The following is a 15,107-nucleotide window of genomic DNA, read 5'->3' on the forward strand; positions in this document are numbered from 1 at the left end:
TTCTCTTTCAGTGCGAAAACTTCTTTATCTCATTTTCATAAAATAAAATGCTATAGTATTTAACTTTTCCTCTCCATCGGCGAATGATGATTCTGAAAGAAAATCATGTCACCTGATGTCTGTTTGCTAAAGCAACGAACGCTACTTTAATGCATCTGATTGTCAGATAAACCTCGCGCTCTTATTTCAAGGTTGTTGTTAATGCTGTGGTTATTTTAACAGTTTCCTTCGTACATTCGGTTCAACGACATTGTTAAAACACATTCATTCAATGGAACTGTGCGTATGCTTTAGACGTGCACTTACATTTTTGCTCTGTCCATGCAATAAAAACGCAGCCTTCGACTGCTCAGGTAATGATGTCGGTATGACCGAGAGCCATTGAAAAACTACAAAAAAGTAAAACTACTTAACTTTAGCATTACTGGCCACGAGTACTAAGGAGAGATCACACATCAGCTGCTCAATGTGTCAGTGAGACGAAATGAGCGCGAGCGCAATCCTGTGACAGTCACAGGCAGTTAGTGGAGCGCGTGAAAGAGAGATGCGCGGGCACGGACACTGTTCAAGGTCTCCATTAATTCGTGCTTGTAGTAATTTAACATGTATATTAGTGTTGTCACGTTACCAAAATGTCTGTATTCGGTACCAATACCAGTGAAAATCCACGGTTCTCGGTACCAATTTCGGTACCAAAGCAAAACACAAAAACATGCTAATTAAAAAACACATTATTTTTTATTAATAAAGTCAAACAAAAATAAAATGTACAAAAATCAATGCCATTCTTTATACTTAATTAAAATTGTTTCAAGTTTTTCTGCAAGTAATAAAAGTATGAAAAAAAAGTAAATATGACAAAGTTTTTGTCATATTTCTGCTGCCATCGAAAAACAACTGTAAACTGTTGTCTGTTTTAGGGTTTGCTGGTGTTTTTGATGATCTTCCTCAGCCTTGCAGCTGTAAAAGGAAAAATAATAAAAATAATAAAAAAATAAAGTAAAGCAATGGGCTGAGTCTGACCAAATGCAACATTAGATCTGTTAACGTTACGGCAGCGGGGAATATGAACGTGCATTAGTTATTTTAATCTGTTATTTTAATGTTTGTTTTTTTTTTTTTTTAACCTAAAACATTGATGTGTCTGCATTCAAGCATTTCAGAGGGCTTAAATAGATTACCCTTTACAGCAGATTAAGTTCACAAACAACTGACGGTTTTGACCTAAATATGATTTTCAGTTACAATAATTAATCCTAAAATTCGACATTAGTAGATAAGATACATATATTTTAAGTCCATTGTATATCAAATAGATGGAGACTGTAGTATTAAAAACACTTTACAATAAGATTCCATGTGTTAGATAACATGACCTATCAATAAACAGTAGTTATATAGCAATTATTCTTCTTAGGGTTCATTTCCAAATTTACTAATACATAAAATCAAAAGTTCAATCTGTTAAAATTATTTAATGCACAATGAACAAACATGAATAATCAAGTGTTTGTATTAAATAACATTCAAAAACATTAATTAATGTTGTAAAAATATATTGTTCACTCACTGTAAGTTGATGTTAAATAATAACATGAAGTCATGTTAATGAATGGTATCTTATTGTGAAGTCTAGATAAAATTTGACTACTTTCATTTAATCCAAACTGTGTACATATTTAACTTTAAAGGGCTTTTAAAACCTGCTAGAGTTATCCAGCCAAGAATAACTAAGTTGGCTAAACAAAAAAGAGCCCAGAACTGCTTTTCTGACGGACTGATATGACACAAACAATGTTAACCATTTGTACATTCTCTAACACATATTTTAGATTCACAATTCATTTAAAAGCCTCTGGCGTGTAAAAATAGTAAATACCATCATGTATCAATACCTTCCTCCTGTTTTTTTACCCTAATAAAAGTTATAGGAGCATTAAATAGTTAATAAAGAAGCTTCAGTGTTTCCCACAGGCTTGCACTCTATTTGTGGCGGCAATATATGCAAATTCATTCTCTGCCAGCAGGAGGCACTTGTAGAGCGGGAGAGATCGAGGTTTCCCTGGTAACAGTACACAAAGCAGCGCTCTGCTCACAAACCCTGCTTTATCAGACATTACATGCAAGATGAAATGAAAATGACATCCAACATTTTTTTGAAGACAGTCGGATTCCTTCAGAAATACAGTGATATAAAAACACCCGCACTGGGTTTCGATTTTGAAACATACAGTGCTCATGTTTATTTAACGAAGTCAAAGCCTTTTGGAAAAACTATTTGTGGCGGTCAGTTTTGATATTGTGGTGGGTGCCACAAATAAATCAATGTATGGGAAACAGCCGCACATATGCTAACGATTAACTACGCTAATGGCGATGTTTATTTAAATCCGACATTCAAATTAAAATATGGAATAATATTCATAACAGAAGATCTAAATATTAAAAATTAAAATGAAACTTACCTGCTTGAACTCTTTCATTTAATCCAGGTGTCGGTCTTTAAAGTGTTTTGTTAGTTTGATGCGTTTCCTCCTTTTGAGGTCGCCATGTCTCAGTGCTTTTATGAAGAGAACCGCCTGTGACTATCAAAGGATTGCGCTCGCGCTCCGTTCGTCTCACTGACACATTTTTTGAGCAGCTGATGTGTGATCTTTTTTTTAACACCATATATGATGTTTTCTCACACACATACATCTGCTTATCTCTCAGCATGAGAAAACGTCTGTTTTTCCGTCTTTTAGTTTTAAAACAGACCGATTCGCGGTACAGCGCGAGTTTGCAAGCGTCATTACAGTGTAAACTGATGGACATGGACATAGCTACAGAATCATACCTAAAACAGAAAAATAATAAATATTGCAATATCCCCTCCTCACTTCGGAAACTGTAGGCTTCCACACAGACGCGCACTGCACACACATCAACATATCTCTGCATGAGAAGCGTTTATTAGACGAGGAAGGGCGGGGTGTCAAAATTAAAAATGAAAGATGCAACATAACGCCAGCAGGGGTCAGTCATTCTTCATTAAATAAATAAATAGTTAATTCTGCCGAAATACATAAAACATGAAACATTTTTGATGCTATATTATTGATTGTTTATGTTGAAAACGTCTGTTTTTCCGGCTTTTAGTTTTAAAACAGACCGATTCGCGGTACAGCGCGAGTTTGCAAGCGTCATTACAGTGTAAACTGATGGACATGGACATAGCTACAGAATCATACCTAAAACAGAAAAATAATAAATATTGCAATATCCCCTCCTCACTTCGGAAACTGTAGGCTTCCACACAGACGCGCACTGCACACACATCAACATATCTCTGCATGAGAAGCGTTTATTAGACGAGGAAGGGCGGGGTGTCAAAATTAAAAATGAAAGATGCAACATAACGCCAGCAGGGGTCAGTCATTCTTCATTAAATAAATAAATAGTTAATTCTGCCGAAATACATAAAACATGAAACATTTTTGATGCTATATTATTGATTGTTTATGTTGCTAAGGGTGTTGCTCAGTGATACACAGAACCACTATTCTCCTATTCCTAAAATAAGAAATATCCCAATATATCGTCTTGCTTACAGGATCGCAATATATTGTAATTTGCTTCTTTATTTTTATATAAAAATAACTATGTACGTGTGTGTGTGTGTGTATATATATAATTTAGATATCATGAAATAAAATTTCTCATATTGTGGTCATATATCACAATCCCCCCACGCCCATATTGAACCATGAGAAATCTGGTCACCCTATGCATGTTTTTACAAGTTGTGTATGCATTAATTTGGCTTCTGTGTGTATAGCCCGGTCGTGACATGAAAGGTGCGGCTTTGGCACTTTTTACAGCACGTCTCCATCGGCCAGACCTCACTACCCATAAGGCTGTTCTTCAGGCCATTATATATCAGCTGGACAAGGCCATTGAGAGGTAAAATAGACCACATCCATAAATCATGCTGTATCGTGAATAACGCACAGCTGCTGACCAATCAGAATCGAGGAATGGAACTAATCGTTTTATAAATATTATAATATTAATATTTATAGTTTTATATTTATTATAATAATATTATAGTCCAGTCCAGTCCATATATATATATATATATATATATACACTGAACAAAATTATAAACGCAACACTTTTGTTTTTGCCCCCATTTTTCATGAGCTGAAGAGTGGCCTTTTATTGTGGCCAGCCTAAGGCACACCTGTGCAATAATCATGCATAAATCTGATCAAATTTAATATGGTTAACAGCTCTGCATTTTCATCTAAATCATCTTTGTCTCCCCCAGCGTTCAGACACAGAGAGATGGGCTCATTTTCATCTATGATATGACTAACTCCACATATGGCAATTTTGACTATGAGCTTTGCGTCAAGATTTTGAATCTGCTTAAAGTAAGTGTTTTTATGCTGTCAGAACCATCTGTCTGTTTCACAGTGCGTTCATATTGCAATAACAGAACTCAGTGGAGCTTGGATTTACTCTTTTGATATATAGGAAGCTTTTCATCTGTCATCTGTATTTGCTGTTATCCCTGTAATATGTGGAGAACTGGAGGTTTATTAATAATATTCAGTCACATACAATTAGGGTTTGCTGATATATTCAATATTCACAATATATATCTAGGATAATTTGTCAACATATTATGCCAGAATTGTACACATCTCTATGATCTTTATTAATTTACTTTTTATTTGTTTAAAATATAGATTTCTTAAAGATTTTGTCATTAGACTCATTTCACAATCCTTGCCCGTCTTGCAGCTGTCGAAAGTGTTAAGGTGTTTTTAATAGAGTCTTTGTTGAGTAGCAAACGTTTATATATTACAAAAAAAAAATTACAAGGTTACATTTGTTCATACTCTACCATTCACGTTTGGGTTTGCTAAGATATTGTAATGTTTTTAAAAGAAGTTTCTTATGAACTTTTCAGCAGTCATTCTTCCAGTTTTCAGTGTCACATGATCCCTAGAAATCATTCTAGAATGCTAATTTGATTCTCAAGGTTATTATTATTGATGTTGACAACTGTTATGCCTCTTTATATTTTTGTGGAAACTGTGATACATTGTTTTTCAGGATTTTTTGATGAATAGAAAGTTTAAAAGAACAGCACTTAACACAGACATAAAGGTCTTTACTGTCCCTTTTGATTCATTTAACGCGTCCTTGCTGAATAAAAGTTTTAATTTCTTTCATATCCAAAAAAAAAATATATAAAAAAATTACTGACCCCAAACCTTTGAATGGTAGTGTATTGGGCAAAATTATTTTAGCTAGATTTTCAGTGTTTTAGTAATGCATTTTAAATCTTGTACTTGGAAACTGTCTGTGTGGTTAAAAAAATCCTCTGATTGAAAAAACGGTTATAGTGGAGCAAATGAAATAATGAGTAGTTCTTGAAATATCTTGAAAATGTTGTTTTTCAAGTCGATAAGTCCTGCTATCTTAGGGAGACCATTGACCGAATAATTATAAAAGTGCATGAGACCAAGTTTCTTTCTTTTTTCCAGAATTGACGAAAAGTATGCAGACATCCCCTTTTAATTAACAGATTTTGCTGTTTTAGCTCCACCCATTACAGGTGCATAAAATCAAGCACATATCCACAATCCTCCTTAGACAAATATTTTTAGTAAAAAGAGACGCACTCTTTTTGTTCCAGCATTACAATGCCCCTGTGCACAAAGCTAGATCCAGAGAGATTATTTACTGAGTTTCGTGTGAAAGAACTGCACAAAGCCCCACTGAACACCTTTGGGATGAATTTCACCGCAGACTGTGAGCCAGGACCCATCACTCATCTTCACTGCCTGACCTCACAGATGCTGTCGGGTCTGAATGTGAGCAAATCCCCAGCATCTAGTGTCTTTTTAGAACAGTGGAAGCTTTAAAAGCAGCAAAAGGAGGATGAACCTACTATTAATGCACATGGTTCTAAAATATAACTTTCAGCAAACATACAGTATATGAGTACAGTGCTTGGCCGTCCACACACTTTTAGGCATAGTGTATTTACAGATACACTACACTAGCAAGGACACATTAAATTAATGATAGTGACTGTCAGTAGTGACAGTAAAGACTTCTACATGGTTACAAATCTATTTTTACATCTATTTTAAATAAATGCTGTTGCTGAACTTTCTATTCATCAGAGAATCCTGAAAAGTGTAATGGGTTCGACAAAAATAGACCTGTTGACACTGAGGACAATAACTATAATGATAAATGTAAAGTTTTAATAATCGTTCTGATTCTTTGAGACTAGAGATGTCCACACCACAACTATAACGATAACAACACAGAGGAACAATATCATTTTCAGAATTAATTATTTTAATAATCGTTCTGATTCTTTGAGAGTAGAGATGTCCACACCACAACTATAACGATAACAACACAGAGGAACAATATCATTTTCAGAATTAATTATTTTAATAATCGTTCTGATTCTTTGAGAGTAGAGATGTCCACTCCACAACTATAACGATAACAACACAGAGGAACAATATCATTTTCAGAATTATTTTTTTTCCAGCTGATGAACGATAAAAACTTTGACAGCCAATCAAAATACACCTGACTAATAAATAGAATGTTATCATGCATTGGTGTGGACAGTAATATAGTATAAATGCCCGCTGAAAATTTTTATTTGCCATCACAGGAAAAAAAAAGTTAAAATACAGTATATTAAAATTTTAAAGAAAATTTAGGGATGCACGATATTATCGGACTGATATTGGAATCGGCTGATAATGGCCTTAAATGTAAATATCGGCATCTGCCCGATATGAAAAATTATGCCGATATGTCTTGCCGATAAGAAAAATACGTTAACTCACATGAGCTCAGGGTGTGCTAGCGATTAGATCAGGTCAGCAGTGTGGCTCATTCTTGAAGCAAAGTTTTGTCTGGATGATGATTAGCTTGACTGTTTGGATCGCTGCATTTAATCTGTGAAAGCAAGTACAGAATGACCTGTTTGGTGTGTGATAGAGTAAACAGTAATAGCATGTGCAGTGGCAGCAGTGACAGCCACCCCCAGGTCCTAACGCCCGCTCAATAAAGAGTTTTAATCTGTAGGGGGCGCTGTTAGTCTAATTAAATTAAAAGTAAAATAGCCTACACGAATAACATTTACGCCGTGTCCTAACTACACGCGATGCGACAAGAGTCCAGCGACAAGCAATTTGGGTGTCCACACCAGACGCGACACGACAGAATCAATCAAATATCACAGCCAATCAGAAGCGTGTGTGGGCGGGCTCTCTCTGGAAGCGCGCTGCACTCGCAACGAAATGGATGGTCCTAACTACACGCGACGCGACAAGAGTCCAGTGACAAGCAATTTGTGTGTCCACACTAGACGCGACAGAATCAATCAAATATCACAGCCAATCAGAAGCGTGTGTGGGCGGGCTCTCTCTGGAAGCGCACTGCACTCGCAACGAAATGGATACGTTTATAATCTAATTCATAAATATTAAAGCTTTTTAACATCATTAAATGTACATACTGAGTGACTGATAACATCTTTGTTATGGAATACACTCGTTGGTTCGCAGCGAGTTTACAGTTTTAATGGTCATCTTTGCTTTAATTTATTTTCAAGATCTGAGGCAAACTATCTGTTGTTGCTTTCAGTATGGCTATAAGGTCACACAAAATTATATTTAAACTCATATTAGAGACGTTTAACTTTGAATAAAGCACATAATCACCTGATATTATCTACTGTCATATAGTTTGTATGTTGCTGTTCCAGCCGCGACGTCGTGGAAATAGAAACCGTTTCTAAATTAGAAATTTCGCGTGTCGCGGTCGCGGCTAGTTAGGACAAAAACTCAGATTAACATGGAAAAGATACCTTTTATCATGTGTCGCGGCATCGCGTCGCGTGTAGTTAGGACACGGTGTTAGACTGTGTTTCTGATTAAATAAAGCAGTAATTGATGTCATACAATAATAAGTATGTTTTGATTTAAAGGTCAGAAGCTATAGCTTACATGAAAAAAACAAACAAACATGACACTTGTAAATTAAATAATTTTTTATATACTGATTTATTCATTAATATGTAATATGTTTTATTTTTTAAACAAATCATAAGCTCTAAAAGATTTTCAGAATTTTTACAACTCTTTTACATTAGACCATCTACAAATGTTAAATCTTAAAATGAAATGTTATGGTTAACACTGCATCTTTCTGGGGGAAAAAAATGCAATTGATATATAATTTATTTATAGTTATTTTCAAAGCTTCAATGTACTGTCAAAAAACCTTCATTATTGTTTATTTAATTCTAACAAATAAGTTCTTGTTAAAAACGAACTAAAATTAAAAATATTTTGCTTATAATTTCTGCACAGGAGCGAATTGGTGTTGTTTCCAAACAAAAGGAAATATATCGTATCGGCCAAAATGAGTTGAAAACTATCGGCAAAAATCCAATTTCATGCATCCATAAGAAAATTATAATAATATTTCACAATATTACTTATTTTACAGTATTTTTGATGAAATAAATTGAACCTAGATGAGCATAAGGGACTGTTTAAAAAAAAACAAAAAAAAACTTATCCACCACAAACTAGTGCTGGGCGGTATACATACGGTGTATGTCATACCGAATACCGGTGTTTATTTTTGTTATGATAGGAATTTTTAAAATACCGCAATAATGTTTAAGTATGTCGCTTAAACAACGTTCGGAACGCGACACTGTTTGAAATCGTTTGTTCTGTACAGTGAGCGGCAGAGAAGCAGCAAATTCAGTTGGCCGCACCGCAGCCGTCTCGTCAACAAATGAGTACAAAACAACGTTTCCTAGCACCTGCCGCTTACTGATTGTTTGGAATTATAAATATGAGCGTAGTTCGTCTGTTAATATCACATTAGAAAATATGGTTAACACCCGGTCATGCATGAAAAAAAAATACCGTGAAACTGGTATAATTTTGGAAAATACCGTGATATACATTTTTGGTCATACCGCCCAGCACTACCACAAACTTACAAATGGTTTTGTATGTTCTTGATTTTTCAGAGGGTTTGTTTAATGGGTGGGTCTGTGGATGGGATTGGCACAGTCCTTTGTATGTTGTGCTTACTGTCTTTTTTGTGATTTAGGGGGCTTTCCCTGCTCGTCTAAAATGTGTCTTTATTGTGTCGTCTCCGCTGTGGTTCAGAGCACCGTTTGCGGTACTCCGTCTGTTTGTGAGAGAGAAACTGAGAGAGAGGGTATGTCTAGAGTTCTGTACATGCAAACATTAAACTTTTTCAAGTGGACAGTGCTACATTTATTATTTTTAAGGATGCAATACATTGAATGTGATTGCTTGTTTGTATTCATGTGATACCTCTGCAGGTGTGCACTCTAAAAGCCCACGAACTGGTCAATCACATACCGTTCAGCTCTCTTCCAGAACATTTGGGTGGCTCGTCACAGTATAGTCACATTGCTTGGATCCAGTCCTGTGTCAACTCCAGCCCCAACCACCCTAATAACTCGCCCTACGTCACTGCGGACTGCTTGGGCAGTCTGCTCCGCTCCTACTCCATGGAGCATGGCCAGAACACTTCAGCAGACCCCTTAACTGCCAATACTTCAGGGGCCACTCTCCTGGGGGACGGACTGAACTCAAACTGCCCCATACTGGATGACGGAAATGCCAACCTGCAGAACCACAGGACAGCGGGACATGCACATTGGAACGGCTCTGTACTGCCAGGTTCAGGGGGAATCTCGGGGTCCAACGCCAATGTCGTCAATGGCCGTGGCCGGCATCCGCCACCACAGTCAGACACGCCCCCAGACACACCTCTGCATCAAAAACACACAGCTGGTGCCATAGTACCAGGAGGTGGCGGGACTGTGGGTATGGAAGGTGCATGTTTGGACGACAGTAGGCAGGATGGCAATGGCGCTGAGGACAGCCAACAGGATGTGGAGTTTCTGGAAGAGGAAGTGGACGGGGGAGATGGCATTCCACCCCTCCCGCTGAAATCAAGGCCGCCACCTCTCCATCACAGCTCTGCCCCGGATATGAGCTGGTTCCCGGAAACGGAAACGGAAACGGCTGCATTGTCAGTGCATGTGGCTGAGCCAGGAGGAATGAGCGTGCAGGATCTGGTGCAGCACGTGAAACGTAAAAAGAAGAAGGGCATTTATCAGGAGTACGAGGAGATCCGCAAAGAACCTCCTGCTGGAACCTTTGACTACTCTAAGTAAGTGACTTTTGCTTTCAAGGAATGGCTGAAAAGATGATACATTTACAGACAAAGACTTGCTTATATTAATATAATGCTTATTCTGACAGGAAAACCTCTAACCAGATAAAGAATCGCTACAGTGATGTCCTTTGCCTTGACCAATCACGTGTTCGACTTTGTCCGCTCAACAATGAGGATGACGAGGTCAGAGTAATGTGCTTTTTCCTTTATGATTTATATTGTTCAGTGCAATGTTATTTTAGTGTTTTTTTTTTTTTACTATTATAGTATTTAATATTTTGAATTTGAGCTATTTTTAGTTTTTCAGTTTTCTTTTTCTTTCATTTTCTTATGTGCTTTTGTCATTTTTATTAGTTTTGTTACTTTAATTTATTTGTATTTCAGTTTTAAGTTTGCAACCCTCTACAGTACAAGTAAATCACTCACATATGCGACTAAATTTCCATGCTAGGTGACCAAATAATGTCTATCGTTAGCCATTAGCTATTAAATTATTGTTTGATTTCACTCACCAGTGTTTGAGTTAAAGGCTAAGTATAAATATAACACAGATATTTCACTTGCCTTCACCCATTTTGAACACTTGAGAGTTTCATTATCTGTCTTTAAATCACACCATAAACTCTATAGTGTGTATTTTACCCACCAAATCTCTAGTGTGGAGGTGCCCAACTTGCCGTCTTATTTGAGAGTGCTCTTTGTTTTTTCCACACATGCAAAGAGAGGCAGAGCAAGACAGGCTTATTTTCTTATATTCTTTTTAAAAAAAAATATTTTCCTGTTTAAATGGTGGAGTTCATATGGAATCATTAAATTTTCAAGAACAAGCAGAAGCCTCTTCCGGTTTCTTCAGTAGTAAGCAGAACTAATGCGCAAATGGCAATCTCATTGGCTGATGTTCACCTATTACGGTCACTGTTTTGATTTCAGCAAATCAGTTCAAGTGAACGCAGACAACGTGATTAATATTCATTAACAATTGAATGACAAATAATGCATTCATACCTTTTAATTCCTACATGGTTACCATGTTTTAGTTTTAATTACATAAGCTCTATCATAAAAATGCTTGATTGATGTTAAAAGTATACTTTCAGGTCATATCAAACATTAATGCATTGTATTGAAGATAAGCTTATTTGGTGGACACTGGTTCATTGACAGGTTTTTTCATAAATTTGATTGTTTGCTTTCAGACATCTGACTACATAAATGCAAGTTTCATGGATGGTTACAAGAGGAGCAATGCTTACATCGCTACTCAGGGTGAGACTCTTTGTTTTTTGAGCTAAACATTGTGTTGTGAAGTACACATACATGCATGGTACAGATGTCAGTGTGTGTGTGTACATGTAAATGTCTGGGTTGTTTCAGGGCCTTTGCCAAAAACATTTGGAGACTTTTGGCGAATGGTGTGGGAGCAAATGGTTTTAATAATTGTTATGACTACAAGGTTAGTTTCCTTGTGTAAAAATGTATTTGCTTTTCCTTTAAGGAATGTTTTAATGATGCTTTAACAGGATTTTGGACAGGATAATACAGGGCTGCAACTAACAGCAATACTATTCTAAAGTATGGGGTCAATAAGATTTAAAAAAAAAAAAAAAATAATAATGCTTTTATTCAGCAAGGATGCTGCATGAAATTGATCAAAACTGACAGTTTTTTTTTTTTTTTTTACTTTTACATTGTTACAAAAGTTTTCTAATATAATTAAATGCAGTTCTCTCGAAATTCATGAAAACCATGCAGTTTCCACGGTTTCCACAAAAATGTTAAGCAGCTTAACGGTGTTTAACATTGATAATACAGCTGAGAATACAACAGTTGAGAATACAACATCGATAACACCAAATCAGCATATTAAAATGATTTCTGAAGGATTGTGTGACAATTTGAGAGACTGGAGTAATGGCTGCTAAAAATTCACAGGAATAAATTATTTTCTTGTATTTTTATTTTCTTTAAATTCTTTTAAAGTATATTTTACAATGTTACTGTTTACTGTATTTCTTACCGACCCTAAATATTTGAATGGTATGTGTCAAATACATCTCCAATTAAAAAAAAACTTGTTGTTTTTGTATTCAATTGAACACATTCTAAATGAGCTAAAAAGAAATCTAAAGGTGTATCATTTTATATTCTATAATGTCCAATTACAAACTGCATCATAATGAACATGTAATTGCAATTGTGGTGTCTCGATGTTTGTTATTGCAGCCCTGCGCTTGTCTGTCCTTTATTCAGGGATAATTTCATTGAATTTATAGATATTTTTCATCATTATATTCAAAATAAAGATTAATATCTGACGAAGAAGACCAGTATAATGATTCTTGATCATCTTTCTATCTCTGTCTCAGAGTTGTAGAGCGAGGCCGAGTGAAATGCGGACAGTACTGGCCATTAGAGGCTGGCCGCACTGAGGATTATGGGTACTTTTTGGTGAGAAATGTCCATATTGAGATGTTTCAGGACTTTAAGCTATCGTACCTGGAGCTCTTCAACACTCAGGTCAGCATCTCAGTCACTGTTTTTATCTGTTGTTGACCATTTGTTTTTAGTTTATTTCATTTCCATGAGCAATAGAAGTTCTTCTCACTTAGCCAGTTATTATGACTATCGACATAAAGTCTGGTCAACATTTTTGGCTTATTCTAGCCAAGAACAGCACAGTTGCATCACAAACCGATTGTGTAGTCAAAGGCATACAGTGATCCTGAAGCTTCTCTTTCAGACAGGGGAATGTAGGGAAGTGTCTCATTATCTCTACATGAGCTGGCCAGATTTTGGTGTTCCGAAGTCAGCGTCGGCCATGTTGGATTTCCGGGCACACGTGAAACGGAGACAAGAGTCCTCATTACGAACCCTGCATCCTGATTGGACGGGACCCCCAGGAGGCCCCCCAGTGGTGGTGCACTGCAGCGCAGGCATCGGCCGAACAGGTGACTTTATGCCTTCATTTTTGATCTCATTTCTTAACTGCACTACAGCATTCTTACACGTTTTCTGTTTTCCTTCACCCTCAGGCACGTTTTGTACTTTAGACATTTGTCTCTCTCGTCTGGAGGACATCGGGACAGTGGACATTAAGCAGACGGTGCGTCGCATGCGGACGCAGCGTGCCTTCAGCATCCAAACGTGGGACCAGTACTACTTTTGCTATAAAGCAGTGATCGAGTACGCCCAACAGAGCGGCCTGCTGCAGCCCATGGAGTGGTCCGACACCGAGCTGGAGACCGACAGCGAGTGAATCAGGAAAAACAGAACTCGCACGAGAGGGCGCAAAAGGCACGGAAGGAAAAGAAGCCGTCTTTTCCCCTCTCTTGGCCACAGGTAGACTCCACCGCCAAGGAAGGAGCGGAGGATGCTTTTGTCCTGCCACTTTTCAAGCCCTTCTTTTCACTCTGATTCAGACGAGATCAGAGATTGTGGCTTGATGTACGAGTTGTAGCATTTATTCTTTGTTTTGTTTTTTATAAATACTGACTTGCACATGTGGAATGACAAACTTGAAAAATCCAGTTTATCGTATTACCTGCTCTTTTTTTTTCTATGCTCAGTGTTGTCGAAAATCAATATCGCTCAACTTGGGAGTTAAATTCACACTTTTTATCAAAAGTGTAAAAACATAAAACTTGAATATTTTTTTTTTTTTTTTTTTTTTTCTCTCACATTAAAATAGCAACTTCTTTGTGTCTGAACAGGTTCCGACAGGTTTCTTTCAGTTGTGTACTTCATCGTTAAACTAATCTTCAAGCCAAAGGTATGTTTTCGAATGCTTGGATGTATCCGTAATGATCGGTGTGACTTATATCTTGTAACATACATTTATATAATGTGCATAACAACATTTGAAAAGCCTTGTTTTAATATAATACTCTTAACTTTCTTCAGAATTATGTGTATCTATATAATCTATGATTATCCAGCCTTAATGCAGGCCGTCTATCATTCGCAGAGCATCTCAACTGTGAAGATTCTCTCTGAATTCTGGCCCTTAACCTTCAATCACTGCCTTGCTCCCTCTAAAGTATGAACTTTGACTTTTGACTCAGCTGGTCTTTTTTATTTCTACTAGTTTTGAAAATCTCCTTCCACCGCGAGCCCCAAGTTGAAGTATCCTGACCCACACGGACACTGATTCTGTTACCGTGATTATCTTTAAGTGTTCCGTACTGATGTGAAGTGTTGGAGTCATTTGTTACGAGTGAACTGGGGTCTTCAGCTGTATGGTGTGTTTGTGTGAGTGTGTGTGTGGAGTCTTGGGGTCAGAAAACCCCAGTTTTTGTGCCTTCCAAGTTTTCCGTAGCGCAATGTGTAGTTTCAGGCAATGAGTAGACTGGTCTCACATGCATATAGGGAATTAATTTTAATCTCAGGGGTATACTTGGTGTTTTCCTGCTCTCAAAAACGTCATTTTCCTCTCTGGTAATTATCATTTCCAAAAAAAAAACTAAAAAAAAAAACTAAAAAAAGTGAAAGACAAAAAACAAAGTATACAAATTTTATACAGCATCCTGTATTATATTCTGTTTTTATTTATGCCTTTGTAGAACTTCAGCAGTATTGAAATTTGAATGTTGGTACGAAAAAATGAACGGATAAGCTAAAGAAATCAAACTGTGTAACAAAAGACTGATCAGTTTTTTCCCCCCATTCAGTTCAGTGTGGAATTATGTTACTCATCATTGTGTTTTGGGAGATAAAATCTGTGATTTTTCCAGATGCCTGTAGCAGAACTTTTTTCATACTCTGTGAACTGTTAAAGGGCCTAGACTGAAACAAACATGTTACCGATCAGCATGGCTGCCACGAACAGTTTTTAACTATTTGCC

General features: G+C 36.8%; 1 protein-coding gene across 3 annotated transcripts in view; it reads left to right on the plus strand.

Moving 5' to 3' along the window:
* LOC107754144 (tyrosine-protein phosphatase non-receptor type 9-like) overlaps positions 1-14,111 on the plus strand; it is a 24,355-nt gene extending 10,244 nt beyond the window's left edge. Inside the window, exons 4-14 of one of the 3 annotated variants that reach the window (XR_001641548.1) lie at positions 3,818-3,942; positions 4,310-4,415; positions 9,163-9,273; positions 9,401-10,260; positions 10,353-10,449; positions 11,463-11,532; positions 11,641-11,719; positions 12,633-12,783; positions 13,007-13,214; positions 13,299-13,605; positions 13,977-14,111. Coding sequence is in view for 2 of the 3 variants with exons in the window: in XM_016570475.1 (XP_016425961.1) it covers positions 3,818-3,942; positions 4,310-4,415; positions 9,163-9,273; positions 9,401-10,260; positions 10,353-10,449; positions 11,463-11,532; positions 11,641-11,719; positions 12,633-12,783; positions 13,007-13,214; positions 13,299-13,522 (2,031 nt within the window). In the remaining variant the exon portion in view is untranslated. Of the gene's footprint in view, positions 1-3,817; positions 3,943-4,309; positions 4,416-5,363; positions 5,868-9,162; positions 9,274-9,400; positions 10,261-10,352; positions 10,450-11,462; positions 11,533-11,640; positions 11,720-12,632; positions 12,784-13,006; positions 13,215-13,298; positions 13,900-13,976 lie in introns of those variants that run through there. The other 2 variants (XM_016570475.1, XM_016570476.1) reach the window with 2 other exon arrangements.
* Positions 14,112-15,107: the final 996 nt, after the last annotated feature.

The sequence above is a fragment of the Sinocyclocheilus rhinocerous genome, unplaced genomic scaffold (assembly GCF_001515625.1).
Source record: "Sinocyclocheilus rhinocerous isolate Xijiao unplaced genomic scaffold, SAMN03320098_v1.1 scaffold681, whole genome shotgun sequence".
NCBI lineage: Eukaryota > Metazoa > Chordata > Actinopteri > Cypriniformes > Cyprinidae > Sinocyclocheilus > Sinocyclocheilus rhinocerous.